Here is a 25827-nt window from a genome sequence, read left to right as displayed (position 1 = left end):
GAGATAATCTAGTAGTCAAAATGCATCAAAAACTTTCCATTTTATTGTAGAAGGGTTAAAAAAAAGAAAAATGAAAAAGTATGTTTTAAAAAAAATTCAATTTCAAAGTGTTGACTTAAAGGTAGATTGTAGTTGATATGTGGGTTAGAGTGATCAGGAAAGGATAAAGGATGAAGTGGCATTTACCAGTGAATGCAATGAAAGCAAAGATGGAATACTGGACATAATATTATTTATAGAAATGGTGTATATATTAAGGATTCAGCTACAATATTTCTGTACTTTCAATGGTTGGATCACAGTGGTGAGTCAAGTTAATTACCAGTTAGTTTCCTCTATTAATGCCCTATCATATACTGTACACATTCTATGCATCTGTTTTATTTTATTTCTTGGATTTAAAAAGAAATATTTCATGCACATCATTTGCAAGACCATTTTCTGTTGCTCGTAATATTTTATTTGTTTTTAATGATTTATTTAATAATTCCCTACTATTAATAAAATGGTAATATTACCGGAAAAAAATGAAGATAATAAAACAAAACAATTTACTTGTTTTTCACAATACTTGAAATATTTAAAGAATATGTTACCCAAACATTTCATATTCCTGATATGTGCCTTCTATAACATATAATTGTATGAAAAACTATCCTGTTCGCTTTTTATTGCTTCCTTCGTGTGGGATCCCTGGAGTTGCTGCCAGTCCCTCTGCTTTCCTATTAAACTAACCACACTAGGCATGAGAGCACAGCATGGTCATTTTTCTGGTTGTGCTGGGAGCTAATCCAATGATCAGGCTTGTGTTTACATGCCTCCCCTCACAGCCATTCACTGGGGAAGATCTGTGTGCTGCTGTTTCTCCTCCCTCAGCTCTCTGAGCTTCTCATGCAGCTGAGAAGAGAGCGTATGTGATCACTCATAAAAAAAGGTAAAAATAGGTAAAAAGGTATTTCTAATGTTTTTATATGTATACACAAATATTTTACCTTTCATTTCTATTTTAAACTGATAGGGTTGTTTTACAAGGTGGGGGCGGACTGACCATTTGGAAACTCGGGCACTGCCCGAGGGCCTGGGGTCAATAGGGGGCCCCATGAGATTCCCCTGGTACCTTTTTCATAGGCTTTTTTGAGTTTGGGCAAGGACACAGGGGCCCATGATCCCCTATTGCCCGGGGGCCCCATGAGTTGTCAGTCCGCCACTGAAGGTGAGGGTTCACATACACTTTAAATTTACAAAACAAATGTAGGATCAGTGTCCTGAGCTTGTTTTAGTAATAGTGTATATTATGGATTCTTGGTGAAAGCATGAGCAGGGACAAACAATGTCTTCTTGTATTATACAGCTCTTTACACAAATTACCACTGACAGATATGACAGTGCTCCATCGTTTTGTTTTTATCATTATAAGGATTGAGTCATCATTGATCAGGCAACATCCAATATCTACTTCCTAAAATTACATTCTGACTGACAGATGACACAATCATGTAAGTCCTGGTGCCTGTGCAGTTCTTGGCTGTGTTCACAAACCCTTTTGTACAGTATTTTATTATATTGTAACTGTACTGTCTCCCATTATATTGTAAAGTGCTGCGCAAATTGTTGGCGCTATATAAACCCTTAATAATAAAAATAATAATAAAAAATGTCTGGCCCAAATCAGTTCACCTTTGCTGCACCTTCTTACCTTGTGGCTTGCTGCAGTTACAATGTTCAGTTTGAATGATCACTGATTGAGGCAGAGGAACTTTAGGAAATGCTTCATACAGCGAATAATTGGCATTATCTTAGCCTAGGGAAAAATCTTTTGTATGGAGCTCAAGGATTGATGAAAGTTAATATTTTTTTTTCAAATATATGTTACTGTACACTGCAACATGTCAGAAACATACTCGTGTAGACTTGTAAAGTTTCAGATAGGTACTCCTTAACTGACTTTTCCCTAGACAGAATATTTTGGCAGTCCTATAATTAAATATATATTAAAATTGGTTATAGTATCCAAACTGGAAGTATATTTTTTTCCCTTTGGGGTTACCCAACAGATAAACAAAATTAAAGTATATGTTTTAGCATATAATGAAGTTTGATAATGATTTCGATTACTATTAAGACTTTTTTTTTACATAGCTTGAAGAACATCATACAGAACAAAAACAGATGAAGCAGCTGCAAAAGCGACAATTGCAGCTCATAAAAGAAAAAGACCAACTACAAAGCGAGCACAGCAAAGCTATTCTTGCACGAAGCAAACTGGAGAGCCTATGTCGGGAGCTACAGAGACACAACAAAACACTTAAGGTTACTATGATAATACATGAATTTAAAAAATAATGTACTTCTGTGGCATGATTTCAATTCTTCAGAACTCTTTAAGCAGACAGGAATGTCTACAGTAAGCAAAAGTTTCTATCAGCAATGTTTGAGTCCTTGGTTTAATGTACAAACATTCTTTTTCCATTATTGTGGCATGCTAGAAACACAAGATCAAAAATACAATGAAAACGAATATATTCTTGTATGAATCAAAACATAAGTTTGAACTCTATTAAAGTGAATCTGTTGCTAAAACAGAAATGCCAACAACAGACCTACCTGCAAAGAAGCAAGTAAATATTTACCTCTGCCATTTCCCACTCCACCCAATGACAAAGACAAATCATCCCTAAAAGCCACTTGAGAAACCAACACTTTTGGATCCTGGTCTCCCGTATATTCAGTGGTTCCTCCCAATGACCGTTGGTATGTCAATTATTATTATTATACAGAATTTATATAGCGCCAACTCATGGGGCAATAAGGGATCATGGGGCCCCTGTGTATTTGCCCAAACTCAAAAAAGCCTATGAAAAAGGTACCAGGGGCATCTCATGGGGCCCCCTACTAACCCCGGGCCAAAGGATTGTACAGTGCTTTACAAAATGAAGGCAGACATTACAGTTACAATACAATTTAAGGAATCAGAGGGTCCTGCTCATTAGAGCTTACAATCTAAGAGATAGGGCACAGTATTGACAATTGGGTCAGCAGGAGTGGCCACTAAATGCACAGGGCAACAAGCGGATCTAAACTTTCAACACTTTTGGGGGGAAATTTCTGTTTAGAGATAATGGGGACTCAATATATTTTCCAACATACAAAATTTATATTGCAAATATACAAAATATATTTGCAATATGTTTGCAAATATACAGAAGCATATCCATTTAGACATTTCAGGCAAGTATTTTTTACAATATATGTACAGTATAATACATATAATTTTGTCATCATAAAACAATAAACAACATTAAAATAAGTTATTGGTTGGCATTATTAGACATCACAATCATTATTTTATCCATTCCATTCATCAGAGTACAATCAATTTTTTTTTAACCCAGAAGGGATTATACAAAGATTATTTTGCTTGATGTTCCTGTACATATCCTAGAGTTGGGATAGAACAAATGCATTTTAATCCCTTAATGCAGCGCCTCCCAGCCCTTTAAGAGGTTTCTGATGCCAGGAGGTGGGGGGGGGAATGTTCTGATCCTGTGACCGCCGTGATTGGCTGTCACAGTTGTCACATGATCGGAAAGCTGCCAATCACAAGCAGAGACAGGGAGCTTTCAGTAGCTGTGGCCAGAGCTTGCAGAGCACGTCTCTCAGTATATCACAGACAAAAAAGGATTTCCCAGCAACACTTACCAGCCAGCTTGCGAAACAACCAATATGGCCCTGTCTAAAAGTTTGCGTAAAAACAGAGGGTTTTGTTTACACACATTTGCAAATACATGTGTAAGCCACAGTTCCATGTCAAGGGCCCTCTGTATATTGTGGACCTAACTAAAATTTTCAAAGCCTCCATAGTAGGAGCGCATGTATAAATGGATAGGTTAAGGGCAGGTGTCCAGATACAGGGACACACATGACGCCCAGCTATACAAAATGACAGCAAAGGTATCCAGTGCGTCCCTGTGGCCATATTAGCCAACTACACAAAAATGGCAACCGTCCCAACTTATAACCAGCCTTAGCAGTAAGGTGCACATTGAAGGGCAATGCATATCAAAAACAAACAAAATTTCCCAGCTCACTTACCAGCTAGCCTGCAGCAATCCACATTAAAATAAGGGGTTTAGTTGCACACATTTGCAAATATATGTATGTGTACGCCTCAGTGGCCATGTCAAGGCACCCCAATGTACTGCAGTCTTAACTCTATAATTTGAGAGTCTCCCAAATAGGAGCACATATAGCAGAGCATAGATTAAGGGAAGGTATGCCTGGGGGGGGGCCCACTCCTTCTTAAAGGTACAGAGGTACACGGGACACCCAGCAAGAGAGCAATAGCAGCTGAAAGAATCCAGTGCATCCCCTCACCAATTAACCAACTCTACAAACAAATGGAAACCACCCCCACTTATAACTAGCAAGAAGCACATGGAAGGGCAATGCACATAAAAAACAAACAAAGATTCCCAGCTTGCTTACCAGCTAGCCTGCAACAAACCTAAAATTATCCTTATCGAACAGCTCATGTTAAAGTAAGGTGTTTTAATGTATTAACATGAACTATTTTAATGTGAACTGTTCGATAAGGATAATTTAGCTTGTTGCAGACTAGCTGGTAAGTGAGCTGGAAATTTTTGTTTGCTGTTAACCACTTCGCGACCGCCCTATAGCAGATATACTACAGGGCGGCACGGGTGCGCAAAATTTGCAGCCACGGCTGTCAATCACTGCGGTGATTTCTCGCCAGTGCCCGGAGATTGTCGAGCATCTCCAATGGGGAGGAGAAAGGTTTGTAAACAAAACAGTTCTTCTCCCTGTCAGCTCATGCACACTGCTTTGGATGGCTTTGCACAGCAGAGCCATGCAAAGCAGTGTGCTTACAATGAAGCACACGGACACAGCACTATGTAAAACAGCACACAGCACACAGTTAACCCTTTGATCACCCCTCATGTTAACCCCTTCCTGCCCAGTGCCATTAGTACAGTATCAGTTCCCACCAGTGTCAGAATGCCCGCCGCAGTCTTGCAGTCCTGGTATAAGTCTCTGATCGCCACCATTGCTAGTAAAAATTAAAAAAAAAAATTCCAGTATATATACCGCCATTTGTAAACACTATGACTTTCACGTAAACCAATTATGCACGTATTGGGATTTTTTTACCAAAGACATGTAGCGGAATACATTTTAGCCTAAATTTATGACGAAATTTGATTTTTTGATTTTTTTTTACTGGACATGTTTAATAGCAAAAAGTCAAAAATATTGTTTTTTTCTCAAAATTGTCAGTCTTTTTTTTTTATAGCGCAAAAAAAAAATGCACAGGCAATCAAATACCACCAAAAGAAAGCTCAATTTGTGGGAAAAAAAGAACATAAATTTCACGTTGCATGACCGCGCAATTGTTAGTTAAAGTAACGCAAAAATTGGCCTGGTCAGGAAGGGGGGTAAATCCTCAGGAGGGCAAGTGGTTAATTAAGTCATTAGCTATGTATTAACATATTAGGTACATGTTTATATTATGCATTACCTAACATATTGCTGCCCTTAAACTAAGTATGCTTTCCTGCCAGCATCTTAAGCAGGTTGAATGTAGACAGCCAGATGTCTTCCTGAGAACAATGGGAAGAAGATATCTGCCCATTCTGTAACAACTTTTTTACTGTAACATGCCTTGATTATCTCATGGAAGTGTTCATTTTTTGTTGAGCAGTTTTCTTAACCATTGCAGCATATTTTATTTTACCTTATGTGCTATTCATCAGAGCAACATGAAAAAGATTTATGATTACTAAAGCAAATGAAGAGATCTCTATACTAGAGCATTATATGGAGCTGTTATTTGAATAATAATAATACAAAATTGAATCGCTACATCACTGTGCTTGTCAAACTAGCAACATTTAATAGTACAAGGCATAATAAAATAATATAGTTAATAAGGTAAGATATCAGATCAATGTAAATGTCCCAGAAGGATGAAATACAATAAATAAGATAAATGTCTAGACTTAACAGGACCAATTGATCTCTGTATTATTTCAGAGCAAATTCCACACTGCTCAGGATGAAATAATTTTTTTTAGAAAATACATGAGTAATTTACAATGTAGTGAGTAGCAGTTGATGGAAAACAACTGATGGAAAGGTTCCCAGTAAAAATATTCAGCCATTAAGAGCCTTTTCTGCAACGATGATACCTATTGCTGAATGGAAGATCAAGGGGTTCAAGAAGTGCCTAGCCTGAATGTTCAAACCGAAACAGTATGAAGGAGATCAAGTGACATCACAGGATTTTACCCAATTGCCATTTAATTGAACCTGATTTGGCCTGCTAAGGTGCCTTGGTAATAAAAGTGCTGAAGTGCAGACACAGGTGGCTTGTAAAGTACCTGTAGTTGTGCAAGTTGAACCCTTTGTCTCTGTGGAAACCCTTGGGTCTTGGGTCCAGGCTGCATAAAGGGCCCTTGACTCCTCTTCAGCTAGAGGCTAAACCCTACCCCCTCCCGGTCTTAACCCCAGCTCCTGCTATTCAACTGTCAAATGCCGAAATCTCAGTGGGCAGTACCGGCTCTACGATTTGACAGTTGAACGTCAAGTGGCATTGCTTGATCTTAGACTGGATAGAAGTCAAATTCCAGAGGTCATTATGCTGAAGTATTCCATGCTCTCTTTGGTTATTATTAAAACAGAAATGGATGATTGTTATTAGTCATTTAAGAAGTTGCATTAAAATGAGTACACATATTACAGTGTAATTAGGAATATGGTCATCTACGTAACATAACTTTCAAATCACAACTGAATTATACAGAAGCACCACTAAAGCTTAAAAATGATTTAATTAAATCCAATAAATTATGCCTATACATATTTGCCTCACAAACATTTGTATTCTACACAATAATGTACAGAGCTCATCTGTCAAATTTATGGTGTTGCAATCAACAAAGAATGCAGTAAATATACACCTAAATAAAAACAAAAAAGCCGATTTTGTGAATGTATTTTATTTAAACTGTACAAGGAACAACTGTGCACCTTTGCCAAGTCTGTGGATCAATATCTAGCTTTGCTACTAAGAAAAAGATCCAATATTCACATCTATTGGTAGGAGTCCTATCTCCCTGTTGCTTACTGAAGAATCCTGTCTAAATAAGTCGATATCTTTTTCTATCAGTATTACTACTAATTGTTGCTATTAATTTGTGCTCATTAAACTACAAGATAAAAAAGGTATAATGATATACATATTATTATGTGTCTCTTCTGTAGGCATATCAAAATTATTATTTTAATACATATACAAAAGCAAAGGGTAGAATAAATAATACACATTGCAATTACAGAAAACTCAAATATATGGTGAACACTTTATTTATTAAACAAATTGCTGTTTGTGGTATATCCCTTCTGCATCAGAAACAGGTGCATCCGTTTATATCTCCAACACACAAAAAGGGATCTTAAGGCAATATGCTTCAGTATGTTGGCTTACAGATGAATAGCCTGTATTCCAGAAAGACAATTACAATTCACCTTACCTAATGACAAACTTAGAAACAATCGATAGTTATGAGTCTTGCTGTGTCCTTACTTTGACTACTTTACAGTACCAGAAAGGTATAGCAACAGGAAAATGTCTACGCCAGTGATGGGGTGCTACAAACTTGCTAAATGTTATAATTTAGAGTGTTTTTGTAAGGATGTTACATATGCTTAAAAGTGTCTCTAATCCCAATAACAAAAGTTTTTTTAATATATATATATTGCTGTAGATGCAATCTGGATTTGATTATATTAGATGTGGTTGCTGCATTAATTACCTTTTTTCTGGCGGACTGGATAGCGGCAGCATATGCTTTTATATTAGTCATGCCGGCAGCCTTTCGGTCCTCTGGCCGCGCAGACACAAGTGCTAGCTTCCATTGCTTTGTAGAAGAATATCACTGACACTCTGCATAAGGTCAGCACCACAAAAGAAGCCAGGAATGAGAGGTATTCCTCTGTAAAGTTCCTACAAAGTGCTTTGACAGAGGTCTGAAACAGGGATTAGTATCACTTACTATACACATTTTAGTATGTTTTTTCTTTCTATATGTTTTCTGTATATGTGAAATTATGGGTTGATTTACTAAAACTGGAGAGTGCAAAATCTGGTGCAGCTCTGCATAGAAACCAGTCAGCTTCCATTTTGTTTTGTCAAAGCTTAATTGAACAAGCTGAAGTTAGAAGCTGATTAGCTGCCATGCACAGCTGCACCAGATTTTGCACTCTTCAGTTTTAGTAAATCAACCCCTATATATCACCAGCACACCATGATTCTTCAAGGTAACTTTCAAACATTTATTAAAGTGATCTTATCACAAGGGTAAAGTTCATGTAGGACCCTTCATCAGGCATGTACACAGTATAATAACATGTCCCAGCATTCATACAGGGGCTTATAGTTGCACAAGGAACCTTACAAGTGAAAAACATTGCTGTCCGCTTTACTAGGACCAACAAAAGTCCCTCATTTCCCTGGATCTCACCTCACTGCCCTTCTACATTTTCACTTTTCAAGGCAATTTTCCCTTAGCTTAGTGAATGAGTTGATAATTCGCCTTGCAAAGAATACCCAATCAAGTGCAAGGAGAATGAAAAAAAAAAGCTGTTTTGCTTATATATGATTGAATGAGGGAAGTCCGTAGAGCTTCACCTCAATCACTAAGCTAAGAGAAAATTTCATTGCCTTTAGTAAATCAACCCTTTATTGCTAATGTTTTTTTTTTTTCATTTATTTCCTACCTGCTCCCTTGTACCTACAAAAAAATAAATATATATATATATATATATATATATATATATAAATATTATATATATATAAATATTATATATATATATATATATATATATATAAATATTATATATATATATATATATATAAATATATATATATACATACACACATGTAAGCTCCAAGGAGCAAGTCCATAAACCAAATTCTCATACCCATATTTCCCTTTTTTATTTCAACTTGGTTTGCCTTTAAACTATGAGAGAATGTAGGATATGAGTATGCTTAAAGTAATCCCGCTGGATCAGTGCACTTACAAAAAAAAAACAAATGAGTACTGTCTGTGATACTTTTTTTATTTGCACTAACATCCAAATGTTCAGGACAAGCTTTCAGGGTATGTCCCCTTCCTCAAGATCCAAGCAGGACTAATACACTACATTTTAGTAGAATTAATCCACAAGGCATTACATTTCTGCTAATACTTTGTGTATTAGTACTGCTTGGACCTTGAAAAAGGGGACATACCCCAAAAGCTTGTGCTGAAAATGTGGATGTTAGAGCAAATAAAAGTATCATGGACAGTACTCAATTGTTTTTTTAAGATATAAGCAAGGACCAAACAGGGCAGGGTGGGTGTCATAGATTTCTGTATGGAGGGGTCTAGGGAAGGGAGTGGGGGTTTGGTTAAAATTCCTGAATATTTCCTTTAACCTGTACTTTACATGTGCTCACTTTACAGTCACAGAAATAATAAAATGTGAAAGTTAGGTTTCAGAACATTTAGTAAAGCAGAAAGATAGTATATGAAAAAAGTGAAGGTGGATTGCTGGAAAAGACTACATTCTTACAGTCTAAAAGAGAACTTATCTGGAATATGCAGTTCATTTTTGGGCATCAATTCACAAAAAGGATATCAGGGAACTGAGAAAAGAAAGTACAGAAAAGGGCAATCAAACAGATAAGAGGCATGGAGGAGCTCAGCTATGAGGAAAGATTAGAGGAACTGAATTTATTCTCCCTTGAGAAGAGGAGATTAAGTGGGGATATGATCAACATATATAAATACATCAGTGGTTCATATAAAGAACTCGGTGTAGAGCTATTCACTTTAATCACAAGGGGGCATTCTTTACATCGAGAGGAAAAGAGATTTTATCTGCAAATACGGAAAGGTTTCTTCACGGTAAGAGCTGTGAAAATGTGGAGTAGACTCCCTCAAGAGCTGGCTCCGGCCAGTTCAGTAGATTGTTTTTAAAAAAGCCTGGATTCTTTCCTAAATGTACATAATGTAACTGGATACTAAAATTTATAGGTAAAGTTGATCCAGGGAATATCCAATTACCTCTTGGGGGATCAGAAAGGAATATTTTTCCCCTGTAGGAGCAAATTGTATCAAGATTTATTGGGGATTTTTGCCTTCTTCTGGATAAATTGTGGGTATAGGAGTGTGTATATAACAATGTATAATACTGTATATATTTTTTCCCCTTTTAATGGTTGAACTAGATGGATGTGTGTCTTTTTTTTCAACCAGACTATAACTATGTAACTATGTATTTCTGTAAAAGTGGAGTTTTCTTTTCATTTCAAACAATGCTAGGTTTGCTTGAAAATATTCTATAAAATCATATATGTTTAAGAATGAAATACCATCCATTTACATACATTGTGTATATAGTCCATTTTACTTCAAAAAGTGTAAATTCTAGTCTTCACTTTCAGGAAGAGACAATTCAGCGTGTTCGAGAGGATGAAGAAAAACGTAAAGAAATTACTAATCATTTCCAGACAACACTGGCAGATATCCAGTGCCAAATAGAGCAGCAGAGTGAGCGCAACAATAAACTGTGCAAAGAAAATGTTGAGCTAGCAGAGAAGCTCAAGAGCATTGTCAGCCAATATGAAGGCAGAGAAGAGGTAAGCTACTATGGCTGTCCAACATGTCAATCTTTCTCAAAAGCAGAGAAACCCTTAATGAGAACTAATAAAATACTTTATAGCCAAAACAGAATTTTATATTGATAGCGTCAGACTTGATTCCCACATTAAAAGTATTACATTATTTTAAAGTCTTTCAGGTTTGATTTGTTACAGATTTGTTCTTATTTTCTTTTAATATTTTATTATTGCATATTTTTTTCTCAACAGAAGTATAATTTTTGAGAAATTTTGTATATAATAATATTTTGCCTTTTCTCTTTCCCAGTTATTTGTTATGCAGTAAATGTTGATCAGTGTTTAGTATACACTGATCATCCATAACTTTATGACCACCCACCTAATATAGACTAGGTCTGCATTTTACCGCAAAAACAGCCCTGACTCATCACAGCATGGACACCATTAGACCTCTGAAGGTATGTTGTGGTATCTGACACCAAGCCATCAGTAGCAGATCCTTTAGGTCCTGTAAGTTGGGAGGTGGGGCCTTCGTGGATTGTTTTTTTTTCAGCATATTCCACAGATGCTTGATTAGATTGGTATCTGGAACATTTGGAGGCTAGGTCAACACCTCAAGCTCTTTGTGTTATTCTTCAAACCATTTTTGAATCATTTTTGTAGTGTGGCAGGGTGCATTATCCTGCTGAAAGAGGCCAACTGCCATCAGGGAATACCATTTCTATGAAGGGGTGTACTTGGTCAGCAACAATGTTTATATAGATGGTACATGTCAAAGTAACATCCACATGAATGGCAGGACCAAGGTTTCCCAGCAAAACATTGCCTAAAGCATCACACTGCCCCCGGCAACTTGCCTTCTTCCTTTACTGCATCCTGGTGTCATCTTGGTGTCATCTCTTCCCCAGGTGAGAAAAGAATGTACCTGGTCATGATATAAAAGAAAACATGATTCATCAGAGCAGGCCACCTTCTCCCATTGCTCCATGGTCCAGTTCTGATGCTCACGCGCCCATTGTAGGTGCTTTGAGCTGTGGGCACCCTGACCGATCTGCAGCTATGCAGCCCAATACACAACAAACTGTGATGCCCATTTTTTCTGCTTTCAACACATCAGCTTCAAGGACAACATGCTTATTTGCTGCCTAATATATTTCAACAACTTTCAGATGCCATTGTAAAAAGATACTGAATGTTATTTACTTTACTTGTCAGCGGTCATAAACTTATGGTTGATCTGTGTATATTTCTTTAGAGTGATAATAAATGTTTTAAAGTATTCTTTAATACAAACTAAATCATGATATCACAAAATGTGGCAATTGTTACATGAACCAATCTATTTTTATCATTATGTCTTTTATCATTTACGTCTGGAGGAAAAGAAGTTTAATCTCCAAACACGGAAAGTATGTAACTATGTCTTGGGTGAAAATGATGGAAATTAGTTTTCATAAAATCGTATTTACAACATGTTTTTTTTATGTCAAAGGTGTATGAAGATCATTGCATGGGTTATTTTCAGAAATGAACACTTGTTACCAACTTTTTAGAAACCTTTAGGAGAAAACACATATTTAAAAAATATTTAATTTTTGAGTTAGCTTTTGTTTGGGAAATTAAGTTTCTTAAGTCATATGTAGAAAATAAACTATGTAATGCAAAAATGTATTTAAAGCCAAATTCCTAGTAAAGTAGCTGAGGCTATCTAGCGCTGTCCCTTGCTTACCTCTTCTCCACCACAAAATGTCCTCAGTCCTGGATGTCATTCAACTGGAAGTCTGATGATATACTGTGAGTGCAGGGTGCCATATACCACCCCCCCAAGGGGGCATCTCTGCAGTAACCTGCATTCTTTATATTGATACGCTCTGCACCATCAAGGACTGCCCACCACTGGGTGAAGATCAGAAGAGAAAAAGGACCATGAGTGTAATGTGGCCCATATGAAGACATCCAGAAAAGGTAAGTAAGAAAGGAAGGAAGCAAAAAATACACACCGATGTAGGGTGTTCTCCAAGGAGGGGTTTAAACATAGGGCATAGTTTAGCTTTAAAGAGATATGGAAGAGGAGAATGCCATTGATAATCTTTCCTTCTAGAAATAATAGTTGCCTGGCCACCATTTGTATTGTAACCAACCTTTCACCATAAGTGTGACAGTGTACCTCACTTTCATGTGTCTCTGGTATGTTTCATCACCAAATTCAAAATCATCCCAATATCTTCTTACAGCACCTAGACAAGATATTTAAACAGAGAGAGCTGCAGCAAAAGTTGGTGGATGCCAGGCTAGAACAAGCCCAAGAATACATAAAAGAAGCAGAGGAGAAGCATAAACGGGAAAAGGATTTTGTAAGTTTTTTTTTATAACTTGTTTGAATCATGCCAGTGTGAGTTAACCTACTTTCCCACATTTTAGCATACTTTCATATGCATGTCTCTTTAATGAAACATTATTTCTATCAGAAATATGCAGCATAAAAATGAGGATATGTAGAGAGGGTAAAGTTGCATACAAAATGACATGCAAATTTTAAGCATCGCTCTATCGTGCTGTTATACTGTATATTATTATTGCAGAGTTCAGTTCGACTATCAGTGAAGTTAGACAGTAAACTTATATTTTTTTTATTTACCTACATTCATTTATGCTTGTCTCCCTGCTGCTGGCAGAAATACTAGCAATTCAAAGGAAAATGTTTAATCCTTCATAACTGACATAACCAAAGGGCGTAAAGTTTTCAGATGACAAAATTTGTATTTTTGAGTGTAGAGTTATGCAGCCCAAATAAATTTGTGAATCATAAAATTTGACTTTACCAATAAATCACATTAATGTAAGTTTAAAAAAAAACATCAATCACAATCCACATAAAGTCCTATTTCTGGGTTAGATTTGAAATGTTTGTTCAGTTTCAGTGCTTTGCTTGGAATAGTACCTCTACAATAAAACTGGTTTTGTCACTGATATACTGTATTGGGCCTAGTTGACAGAATGCCTCTGTCTCTGTAATGAAGAAATGTTATACTGTCTGCAGGGGCAGACTGACCATTGGGCCTGAGGGCCTGGGGTCAGTAGGGGGCCCCATGAGATGCCCCTGGTACCTTTCATTGGCTTTTTCATAGACTTTTTTGGGTGTGGGCGAGGACACAGAGGCCCCATGATCCCCTATTGCCCAGGGGCCCCATGAACTGTCAGTCCACCCCTTAGTGCCTGATATCTTGAGACAAATGTTCAAAGCTCTTTTCCTGTGTGTAAGTTAGAACATGAGAATAGCAGCTTAACAGACTATGTCTGACGAACACCAATGCCCGCTAAAGAGCTGCCATTCACCTCTGTAATAAACAGATATTGTATTACATGCACAATGCAAATTAGCACTGGAACAATTATTGTTTACACAAGGACACCAATAAAGACGACCATAGATGGTTTGGCTCTCAGCCAGTTTAGTAGGGACTGGCCAAGATTCAAACCATCTATTGGTAGGCTGATTGTACCCAATTTGATTGTTGTACGACTTTGGTACAACCAGCCATCAGATTTTCAATTAGATTATTGAAAGCAGCTATAGCCGCTAGCAATAATTGCTGTGTTTTCCTGGCAGGGATGGCTCACCCCGTGCCCCCTGAAGGGAGAAGACAAAAGCTCCATGGGAGGGATTCCCCATGCAACCTGTGGGTACTGGAAAGATAATTGCTTCATCTTTGGTTGGCTATAGTGAGGTTTTTGTCAAATAATATGGCAGTAATAAACTATGCTGTGTGCACAAGGAAAGTTTGTGGTGAATAGCTCATCAAGCTGTGTCTCTTATGATGCACATTGATACTTTTGCCCACATTAGCCTTAAAGTGTATGTAAACCCTAACAAGGTACTTGTCTTATTTTCTCCCTTTTGGTCTTTTTAGTATACAGTACACAAAATATCTGTTGATCATGTCTAAAATTTTGTGAACTGATAGCTTCCTTTGCTCTTTGTCTGTGCTGCACACTTATCAGTTATGTTGTTCCAAAACCATCTATGCAGACTACAAAACACTTCTTTATTATGTTATGGAATAGAGAAGAGAAGAGGGTGGAGTGTTCTGTAGTCCTGTCCTAAGGTTATAATGCTGCTTCTCAAAAGATACTGTACAGTGAATAAGCGTTTTGATCCTGGGACAGGAAATGTGTTACTGACAGAGTCACCAGATTAAAAAACAGAAATGCCTGAGAAAAGAAAGCTAATACAGCCACCATGTCTAAGGACTGGTAATAGGAAATATTTTTTGTTCTTGGGTTTATATACACTTTAAATTGCAGCTTGCATTTTAATTTTTTAAGCCTTCTTGTGGGACTTGATCTGGAGAGTTGCTTATCATCAGTACTTATTGGGTTGGTATCAACTTTTGTTCAGATGGTTTAAACAATTGCAACCCAGACCGTGGTGAATATAATTAATTTATTCCCAACAGATTTGACAGAAAACCTTTCCATTCCTTTCCATAGAGAATTATCAGTTTCTATGGGACACTATACTACAAAATACTCCCACAAATGCGGGCCATTGATTGCAAACAAGATTTGTTAATTTGCACACACAAAACAGTATTTTTCCTAACAAATTCATTCAAGACCTTGTTGCAAAAATGAATACACCCCAATGAAAGGCTTAGGAGCAAAGCTAAACTTTAGACAATAAAATCCGAATTAACAAAAATTAAACTACAGGTGAGCCTAATTATTCATTAAACAGGTGTCCAGCAGACAGTTGATTATAATAGGGCATTACTTACCATAGAAAAACCCCTTCCCATTTTATGCTGTCATCACATGGAAGAGAAATGTCACAAGGCCTGAGAAAGAAAATAATTTCATTACACAAGACAGGTGAAGGCTACAAGAAGATCAGCAAATCTTTACTTATCAGTCAGAATACTACAGCAAAGGTGATACAAAAATTTAACAAAGATGGAACTGCAACCATCTAAGAGAAATGTCCAGGCCATCCACGTAAGTCAACACCTCAACAGGAGCATCTTCTGATGAGAAGGATTGAAGAAAATCAGCATGCAAGTCCACTGCAGTTAGCTAAAGAAGTTGTCAGGGACCCCAGATCTCTCCCCGATCGCTCACGAGTCTGCGCATGCGCAGTATGCCCGGCCGCACTAGCGTGCAAGCATTGGGACCTGGGCACCTGCGACAGCAGCGTCGGTCGCGCATGTGCACTTGCGATCGCGGACATGCGCCTGGCACCAATCAGGGTGCAGGGCACCCTATTTAAACTGGTCAGGTCTGTACTCTAATTGCCATATGGTCTTATATGTATCCTGTGTTCCTGAATTAGATTGCTTGTTGCCGACCCTGCCTGACCTTGATTTGCTGACTGTCTCCTGCTCTGATCCCTGGCTTGCCTGACCATTCTCCTGTCTGATCCTGCACGTTTTGATCTCCTGTTACCGAACCCGGCTTGTGACTAGTTTATCCTTCTGTCTACTGTTTTGTACCACGCTGCCTCCACCGCTACCGACCCAGCCTGCCCAACCCTGTTCTTTATACCTCCTTACATCAGGCTCTCACCTGCTATACACCTCTGGCAAGTGCTTCTACCACAGCTGGGTGCACCCGGGGGCCGCGACCTGGTTTCGGCCTGCTCCAAGTCCATCCCCACCATCAGGGGCCCTGGTGAACAAGCAGGTCAGGGCTTAGATTCGGCGCCATGGGGAATTCCGGTCTGTGGAACGCCAGAGGCTACAACCGGCAGGTCCATAACAGAAGTATAAAGCCAAACTGGGGTGATTGTTTCCCGTGACACAATACGGCGTACACTGCAGAGGAATGGCATGCATGGGTGTCATCTGCTAAGGAAGCCTCTCTTAAAGACTACTGGGACTCTGTAGTCTGGAGTGGTGAGACCAAGATAAAAGTTTTTGGAACTGATGGCTTCAAAACTGTATCGCAAAGGTGCCTACATGGTGCCTACAGTGAAACATGGTGGTGGCAGTGTCCATCTGTGGGGCTGCATGAGTGCTGCTGGTGTCGGGGAGCTGCATTTCAATGATGGTATCATGAATGCATAGATGTACTGCTCTATATTGAAAGAGAAGATGCTACCATCGCTCCATGCCCTTGGTTGTCATGAACTTTTTCAACATAACAATGATACAAAACACACATCTAAGGTCACTGTTGCATTTCTGAAGAAGAACAGGGTGAAAATGATTCAGTGGCCAAGTGTGACTCCTGATTTGAACATCTATGGGGAATTTTGAAGAGATAAGTTGAGCATCACTCTCCATGCAGCATCCAGGCTCTAAAAGAGGTAGTTCTTGAAGAATGGAAAAAGATAAATGTTGCAATATGTCGCCAACTTGTTCAATCCATGCCTAGAAGACTTGGTGCTGTCCTTAGTAGTTTTTGCTGTGGGGTGTATTCATTTTTGCATCAACTAATTGGAGTAAAACTGAAGATTTTGTAATCTAAGTTTTATTATTAACCTTACTTTTATGTAATGAGCTAAACAAATGTTCTATAAAACTCAGTTTTGACAAACTTTTGAAAACTGTTCTCGTGTTCATTGAAAAATTTATTAAAATCATACTTTTCAAAAGGGGTGTTCTCATTTATGCTGAGCACTGTATATATATATATATATAATCAGAGTGTAGCATCAAGTCAATTAAACTCCTGGGATATTGATCTGGTCAGTTAAGTAGCAGAGGGGGTTGTTAATCAGTTTTTGCTGCTTTGGTGTTAATGGAATTAAAAACGTGGACTAGATGGGCAACAATCAGACAACCCCCAAAACAGGAATGGTTTTACAGGTGGATGCCACTGCCATTTTTTTACCCTACTCATCTTTTCTGACTGTGTTTCACTAGTTTTGCATTTGGCTAGGGTCAGTGTCACTACTGGTAGCATGAGGTGACACCTAGACCCTACAGAGGTTTCACAGGCAGTCCAACTCCTCCAGGAAAGTCCTTAACCCATCAGCAAGACCGGTATCTGCTCTTTTGCGCAAGGAGGAACAGGATGAGCACTGCCAGAGCCCTATAAAATGACCTCCAGCAGGCCACTGGTGTGAATGTCTCTGACCAAACAATCAGAAACAGATTTGAGTGCCCGACGTCCTCTAGTGGGCCCTGTGCTCACTGCCTGGCACCATAGAGCTCAATTGACATTTGCCATTGAACACCAGAATTGGCAGGTCTAACACTAGCAGCCTGTGCTTTTCACAGAAGAGAGCAGGTTTACCCTGAGCACATGAGGCAGACATGAAAGGGTCTGGAGAAGCCATGGAGAATGTTATGCTGCCTGTAACATCATTCAGCATGACTGTTTTGGTGGTCAGTGATGTTCTGGGGAGGCATATCCATGGAGGGGTGCACAGACCTCTACAGGCTAGACAATGGCACCCTGACAGCCATTAGGTATTGGGATGAAGTCCTTGGACCCATTGTCAAACCTTACGCTGTTGCAGTGGGTCCTGGGTTCCTCCTGGTGCACGACAATGTCCAGCCTCATGTGGCCAGAGTATGCAGGCAGTTCCTGGAGGATGAAGGAATTGAAGGAATTTATACCACTGAATGGCCCCCACGCTCGCCTGCCCTAAATCGAATAGAACCCCTCTGGGATATCATGTTTTGGTCCTTCCGACGACGCCAGGTTGCACTTCAGACTGTCCAGGATCTCAGTGATGCCCTGGTCCAGGAAATACTGCAGGACACAACCGTCGTCTCATTAGGAGCATGCCCTGATGTTGTCAGGCATGCATACAAGCACATGGGGGCCATACAAACTACTTAGTACCATTTTGAGCTGCTGCAATGAAATTTCCTCAAAATGGACTAGCCTGCTGCATCATTTTTCACTTTGATTTTAGGGGTGTCTTTGAATTCAGTCCTCTGTAGATTGATAATTTTCATTTCCATCAAACAATGAGGCATCCTTACGTTCCTAAACACATTACCCAGTCTATATCAGTATAGATATCCAGCACGATATTTTTCCCCATTAAAATCTGTGTTTTCAAAGTGTTCTTTTAATTTTTTGAGCAGTGTATATAATATATTTTTGACCTGTAGGTATTAAAGAATAATAAATGATAATGGATGTTCACCTTTTGTAACATGTTACTTGTTATACCCATACTCAGGGTGTAACATGTTATGACTTTGTATTAACTACAGTCCTCACCGGGTATAATAAATTAATGAAACAAATAAGACATGTCTCTGTAAAAACATTTTACACTGATGAAAAAGGGGGAACTATGCATAAGAGTTAGTGAACATGTTTGAGATATTGCCGGATTTTAAAAATCTGTTAACAGTACATTTTTTTGGAATGTGATAATAGCTTTGTGCAGGGATTGAAATGTATTTTTCAGTTGAACATCACCTCCCGCAGGGGGAATTTTGATAAAATCCTTCTGCAGAAGGAATGCAATTGGATTTATGTGTGTAATACTCTCTCTCCTGTCAGTTTAAATAATGAACTGAAACTAAATGCCCTTTTGAAGCATTATGAACTTTTATTAGTTATGTGCCTTTACCTAGATGTATTAATATGTGAAGATCATTTTCTACTATTATTATTTTTCACTATTGAATAAAGAATAGTGCAGTGTTAAGCAAATATAATACTCCCTACCTCTGCCATAAACAAATGTAATCAAAGTGCAATACAGTATATCACAATCCAATGCACAACTCATGTGTCACAACTAATGTCATCTAAACATCTGTTTCACATGGAGGTGAAGAGCAAACTTTTACATTGAAGATTTTGATTGGACACTTATTGCATTATATTATTATTATACAGTATTTATATAGCATCAACAGTTTGCTCAGCACTTTACAATATAAAGGGAGACAATACAGCAACAATACAGTTCAATACAAGAGGGACAGGAGGGCCCTGCTCCTTGGAGCTTACAATCTAAATATACATAATATATATAATATTGTTTGATGGATTTTCTTTTGGATTCAGATGACACATTGTCATATGGTGAATGCATTGAGTTGTGATACATTACACTTTGATTAAATGGGTTTTGTGATGTCACCACTGGGCTAACGTGATTAAGATTTCTTATTTTACATTTCTTTATATCAGAGGTAGGTAGTATCCACTTGCTGACTAGTCATGTACCTTGTACGTCACCGCTCGATCGCTGCTACAAGCAGCAGGAGGGGACATCTCCCTCCTCCTGCCACCTTCCATCACTTTCACAGGATCTCCTGCCTCACACAGGCGCTGGCTAGTGACAGAGCCGAACAAAGACCAGATCGGCTTGGTAAATAGTAAACAGGAAGCGATGACCTGACATCACTTCCAGTTTACTCGGAAACAACTCGTGCCATTTTAAGAAAATAAAAGCATTCAATCACACCAATCTTGGTGTGATTGAATGCTTTTTAGGGCAGAGGAGAGATTTGGGGTCTTATTAACCCTAGATCCCTCCATAAAGAGTACCTGCCGCAGGCCCATTGCTGTCACAAGGGATGTTTACATTCTTTGTTACAGCAATAAAAGTGATTAAAAAAAATCTTTTTTAAGTGACAGTGTAAAAAAAATTAAAGTGCCCCCTCCCCCATGTTTGCTCTTGCAAAGGTGAATGCACACGTCGGTCCTGCATGCATGGAAACAGCGATCGGCCCACATGTGTGAGATAACATCGCGAACTTCAGATCATGGCCAGTAATTCTAGCACAAGTCCTCCACTGTAAATCTAAAGTGGTAACCTGTAAAGGCTTTTAAAGCATCTTGTCACTCTTGCACAGGTGTGTGCCATTTTAAAACATGACATGTTTGGTATCTAATTACTCAGCGTAACATCATCTTTTACATTTTACAAAAAATGGATTTTGTGTTGTGGTTTTTTGCATTAAAATTTAAAAAAGTATATATTTTACCAAAAAATTGCATTTGAAAATCCGCTGCGCAAATATCATGTGAGATAAAAATAAATGTGAATCCCACCAATTTATACTCTAGGCCCTCTGCTTTAAAAATATATATAAATGTTTGGGGGTTCTAAGTAATTTTCTAGATAAATTACTGAGTCGTTAAGCGGGTGTTATATTTTCACTGCTTGTTCAGCAGTTTCAGACAGTGGAAGCGCTGATTTGTATATTCTGACAGTGAAGGACTTCGCCCACTGTCAGAGTACAAAATTACAGCTGGGGAGAATCCCCTAGCCTCCTTGAATGAGGAAAAAACTGAGCCATGTGTGGCCAGCTTAAAACAAACTATAGATTCATCTATTTTCTTTCCTTCCACCACAGGTGCAAGGAAAGAAAATCGCTAAATTCCCCTAATAATACTGCCTCCTGCAGCGCAATTGTATTCTGCCGGCAGGAAAGGGGGGGGCACGGGGAGCCTGAAAATCTGGTTGTACTGAAGTCAATTGGTGGATCTACTTGAGCACAATCAGCCTGCCCATACATGGATCGAAATGTATCCAGTCCCTGCTGAACCATATGAATTTTGATCCATGTAAGGCCGGCATTAGTTAGGTTTCTTCTGTTAGTTGACAACAATAGGGATTTGATACGTATGTTTCATTATTGTTTATTTGAGTGGGGTTTTTGCATTTTATTTTTTTGATATGCTGATATTGCACTGTTTAATTATCCCTGCTGGATAACTGTTATGATATACAGTATATTGTTTAAGGCTGACTTTTGAGTCAGTAGTATAAAGGTAAATGTGACTATGTGATTCTGATGAAGTCAAGGGAAATGAAATAGTCATTCCACTATGCACTATTTGCTTTTTATGACAGACCAAAAGAAGCTGAAACCTCCCAAGTCCCAATGTTCGCATGTACATCCATATTTATATCTAGGGGAATATACAGTATCATCGTATGTGTATGTATGTGAATTAAATATAGGGATTATAGTTTATATTATAGCAACCTAAAAAAAAATATTAACTGCAATGGTACACAATATCTCTGATCCTCTTGGGATGTTCATGCTGCAATGCTTGGAACTTTGACTGGGCTCTATTGTGATCATATGCACGTATAAGATGTACAGTCAGTGATTTGTGAATTGGGATCTATGAGCTGTTCATAGCTGCAAGCAAGATCTGTTACTACAGGATCTGAGAATAGTTCTAGCTTGCGTTTCAACCCAGGACATTGTATCATAAGCCTCTGTGGTATCTAGGATTTATACTATTCATACAGCACATACTGATATTTGAATATATAGCATATTCCATTAGCATTTATCACTACTTTCAAAGTTTGATTATATGTAGAGTTCATAATCTGAACTCACATCTAAGGATATTGCAGTTTTCCACACCTGAGAGGTTTGCATTGTCCTGTATTATTATCATGACAATATTGCAATTTTTAACAGCGGCTTGTCTTCTCTTTGGTCTGCTCTGATATATTTGCATACTTTTCTATAATAATAATAGGTATACATTTTCATAAGATTTAGTATGCCGCAGTTACCTTTATTTCTTTGCATGTGGTTTTTGAAGCACCAACACCCAATGTATTCTTCAATTATGCTTGATACCACCAACAATGTTCAGCAGTTCTTTTACAATCAGTTCATTATATTTCAGGCACTCCTTAAAACAATTAACATCATGACACTTATATTGTTTTTGGTAGGAATTTCTTTTATTATTGTCAAATAGAAGCAAAGGCGCACCACTATTTAGAGAGCTTAAAGTAAGACCCCCCTGTCCTATGCAATAAAAATAGGATATAATGGTCATAATGTGCTCTCTAAAGTTCTCTCTGAAGCTGGGTCAAAGCAGTCTAAAGCCCAACTCCTGCCAAGCTTTCTTTTTTTTTTGCTTTGGATAGAAAGAGGAAGGGTTAGATAGGGCTCCCCCTATGGGAGATTTTTCTTTTTTTTTTCATTGCTACCCGTCACCTGAACAGCAAGTTAGTGGCAGTCTCCCCGTAGAGGAAATAGACAGCAAAAAAAAAAAAACAAAAACAATAGTTCCACACCCTCCCTTCTTCACAAAAGCAAAAAAACTTTTTTTTCCAAATGTCCCGATTGCGGAAATTTCCATGACCTCCTGTTACACCTGAGACCTTTCATCTGGAGGTAGGTAGAAAGCTTGACTATTGGAATTTAGACAGTTGGCATTGATCCCCTTACTCAGGAAGGGCATACATTTCCGCCGAAGGGTCACTTAAAGAAAACATTCTGAATCCACCTCAAGTCATGAACTACAATGATAGTTATTGTGTTCAGTTTACTCTACTTTTATCTAATTACTCATGAGATATAGAGTATGTCTTAATATTGTTAATGCAGAGCCAGCTATGGCAATGAGCCTGCAGGGTAATTGAAATGTAATGCCTGAGACTACTAGATATTATTAGTAGAATGTAGCCATAAGGGTCATGTAAGTTATGAGTAGGGTATCTTTATATTAATTCAATATAGTGCAAGTAAAGTTGGCCATAGATGACAGCCATTGGGCTGACCAAAAAAAACTGAAAGGATTCCTCCATACACCTAACTTGTGTACAAGGCTACATGGCTCCATTTTTTCATTTAGCCAAAAGGCTGAACAAATAAAAAATTAACTTTTTCTCCCATCCATACAATTGAGGTAGATTGGGGAATCCTCCCTGCTGCACTATTGTATTTTAACCACATGCCTACCGGGCACCTTTACCCCCTTCCTGCCCAGGCCAATTTTCAGCTTTCAGTGCTGTCACACTTTGAATAACAATTGCATGCTCATGCAACTTTGTACTCATACGAAATTTTTATAATTTTTTGAGACAGATAGAGCTTTCTTTTGGTGGTATTTAATCAACTCTGGGTTATTTATTTTTTTCTGAACAAACCAAAACCAACTGAAAATTTTGACCAAAAAAAGTTTTTTCTTAGTCTCTGTTTTAAATGTTGTAAATAAGTGATTTTTCTCCTTCACTGATGTGCGCTAATGAGGCTGCAGTGATGGGCACTGATAGGCTGCACTGATGGGCACTGATAGGTGGCACTGATGGGCACTGATGAGGAGGCACTGGTAGGTGGCACTGATGAGCATTGATAGGCATCCCTGATGGGCACTGAAAGGCAGCACTCATATATGGCACTGATAGGTGGCACTGATAGGCAACACTGACTGGCATTGATAGGCGGCAGTGACTGGCACTGATAGGCGGCACTGGCGGCCACTGATAGGCAGCACTGGTGCGCACTGATAGGCGGCACTGATGCACACTGATAGGCGGCATTGACTGGCACTGATAGGTGGCACTGATTGGCAGCACTGATAGGTGGCACTGACTGGCACTGATAGTTGGCACTGAAAGGCAGCTCAGATGGGCACTGATATGTGGAATTGATGTGCACTGGTAGGCATTGATATGTGGAATTGATGTGGCACTGATGGGTACTGACAGGTGGCATTGATGGGCACTGACAGATGGCATTGATGGACACTGACAGGTGCCCTGATGATCAGTGTACATGTCCCCTTTGAGGACTGCCGATTACTGGCTCTCCTCTCGAGCTGTCAGCGTGACAGCTCGTGAGGAGAAGAATGCCGATAGCCGTCATTTCCTTATTTACATTCGATCAGCTGTGATTGGACACAACTGATCACATGACAGAGCCAACGTCATTGGCTCTTTCCGCTGATCAGTGATCCGCTGTGTCCCAGGGACAAAGCGCACCACCGATTGCAGCGCTGCGCGCCCTGGGGGCACGCACACGTGTTTAGAGTGGGAGGACGTCATATGACTTCCTCCCAGAACAAGAGAACCACCGCCTGTCCATCATTTCCTTATATGGTGGGCGGGAGAAGGATAAAAGCGGGGGCTCCTCCTCCATCAGAATACACTAATCAGCTACTCATTAGATCAGCTCATCTAAAACGTTAATGGCCAACGATGGATCAAAATGTGCCCAGTTTAGTTTAAAGTCAGGAAGGGCTGGAATATCTATACATTTTTGGACCATTTGGACACGGATGTAAGAATTTGCTGATGACACCCAGATCTATAACTCCACTCCTCAGCTCATCCCCTCAATCACCTCACGTATCACAAATCTACTAAGGGACATTTCAATATGGATGTCACATCACTACCTTAAACTCAATCTTTCTAAAACGGACTTTGTAATATTTCCTCCTCCCCGATCCCCTACTCATGACTTTACCATTAAGATCAACAGCACAACCATTGGTCCTTCCTTTCATGCCAAGGTGCTAGGTATAATCCTAGACTCTGACCTCTCCTTTGGGCCCCACATCCAATCACTGGCTAACTCCTACCACCTCAACCTCTGCAACATTTCTAAAATCCGCCCATTTCTGACCAATGACACCACAAAACAACTTATTCACGCTTTGGTTATATACCATCTTGATTACTGCAACTCACTCCTCACTGGCCTACCATTACACAGGTTATCCCCCCTTCAGTCTATTATGAATGCTGCTGCTAGACCCATACATCTTACCAACCGATCAGCGACTACTGCCCCTCTCTGCTAATCCCTTCATTGGCTTCCACTAACCCAACGTATTAAATTCAAAATACTAACCACCGCTTACAAAGCCATCCACAACACTGCCCCTAGCTACATCACCAACCTCATCCGCAGATATCGCCCAAATTGCCCGCTCTGCTCCTCCCAAGACATCTTCTTCTCTAGCTCCCTCATAAACTCCTCCCACGCTTGCCTCCAGGACTTCTATAGAGCCTCTCCCATTCTCTGGAACTCCCTGCCATAGTATGTCTGGTCAGCCCCCACCCTGTCTGCCTTTAGGTGATCTTTGAAAACTCACTTCTTCAGGGAAGCCTACCTCACCTCCACCTAAGAACTGTACTTGAATCACCTCCAACAGATCATCCCCCGCAGCTATTGCCTTTTGTATCACATCCCCCTTCCTTTAGATTGTAAGCTCCATGAGCAGGGCCCTCTTATTCCTTCTGTACTGAAATTTATTGTAATTGTACTGTTTCCATACGTAGGATCTTTTTGACAAAAAAAAAAAGTAAAGGAGCGCAAAGGCACATACAAGCAGGCTTTTACAAGCATGAAATTCTACAAAAACATGTGTATAGGCTTATAAACATGCATACACGTATAAATGACTTTCTATTTTATGTCCCTGTGCTCATCGGTCTTAGACCTCTTAGC

General features: G+C 39.0%; 1 protein-coding gene across 2 annotated transcripts in view; it reads left to right on the top strand.

Annotated features, from left to right (window-relative positions):
• Positions 1 to 25827, top strand: part of TXLNB (taxilin beta) — a 150038-nt gene that overhangs the window by 75735 nt on the left and 48476 nt on the right. For both annotated transcript variants that reach the window (XM_089676265.1, XM_089676266.1), the window contains 3 exons: positions 2140 to 2310; positions 10511 to 10705; positions 12922 to 13041. In XM_089676265.1, coding sequence (XP_089532391.1) covers positions 2140 to 2310; positions 10511 to 10705; positions 12922 to 13041 — 486 coding nt within the window. The remainder of the gene's footprint in view (positions 1 to 2139; positions 2311 to 10510; positions 10706 to 12921; positions 13042 to 25827) is intronic.

The sequence above is a fragment of the Staurois parvus genome, unplaced genomic scaffold, assembly GCF_062004578.1.
Source record: "Staurois parvus isolate SC_StPar_1 unplaced genomic scaffold, SC_StPar_1.0 ptg000165l, whole genome shotgun sequence".
In the NCBI taxonomy this organism is placed as follows: domain Eukaryota; kingdom Metazoa; phylum Chordata; class Amphibia; order Anura; family Ranidae; genus Staurois; species Staurois parvus.
This window is presented reverse-complemented; position numbering and strand designations above follow the sequence as displayed.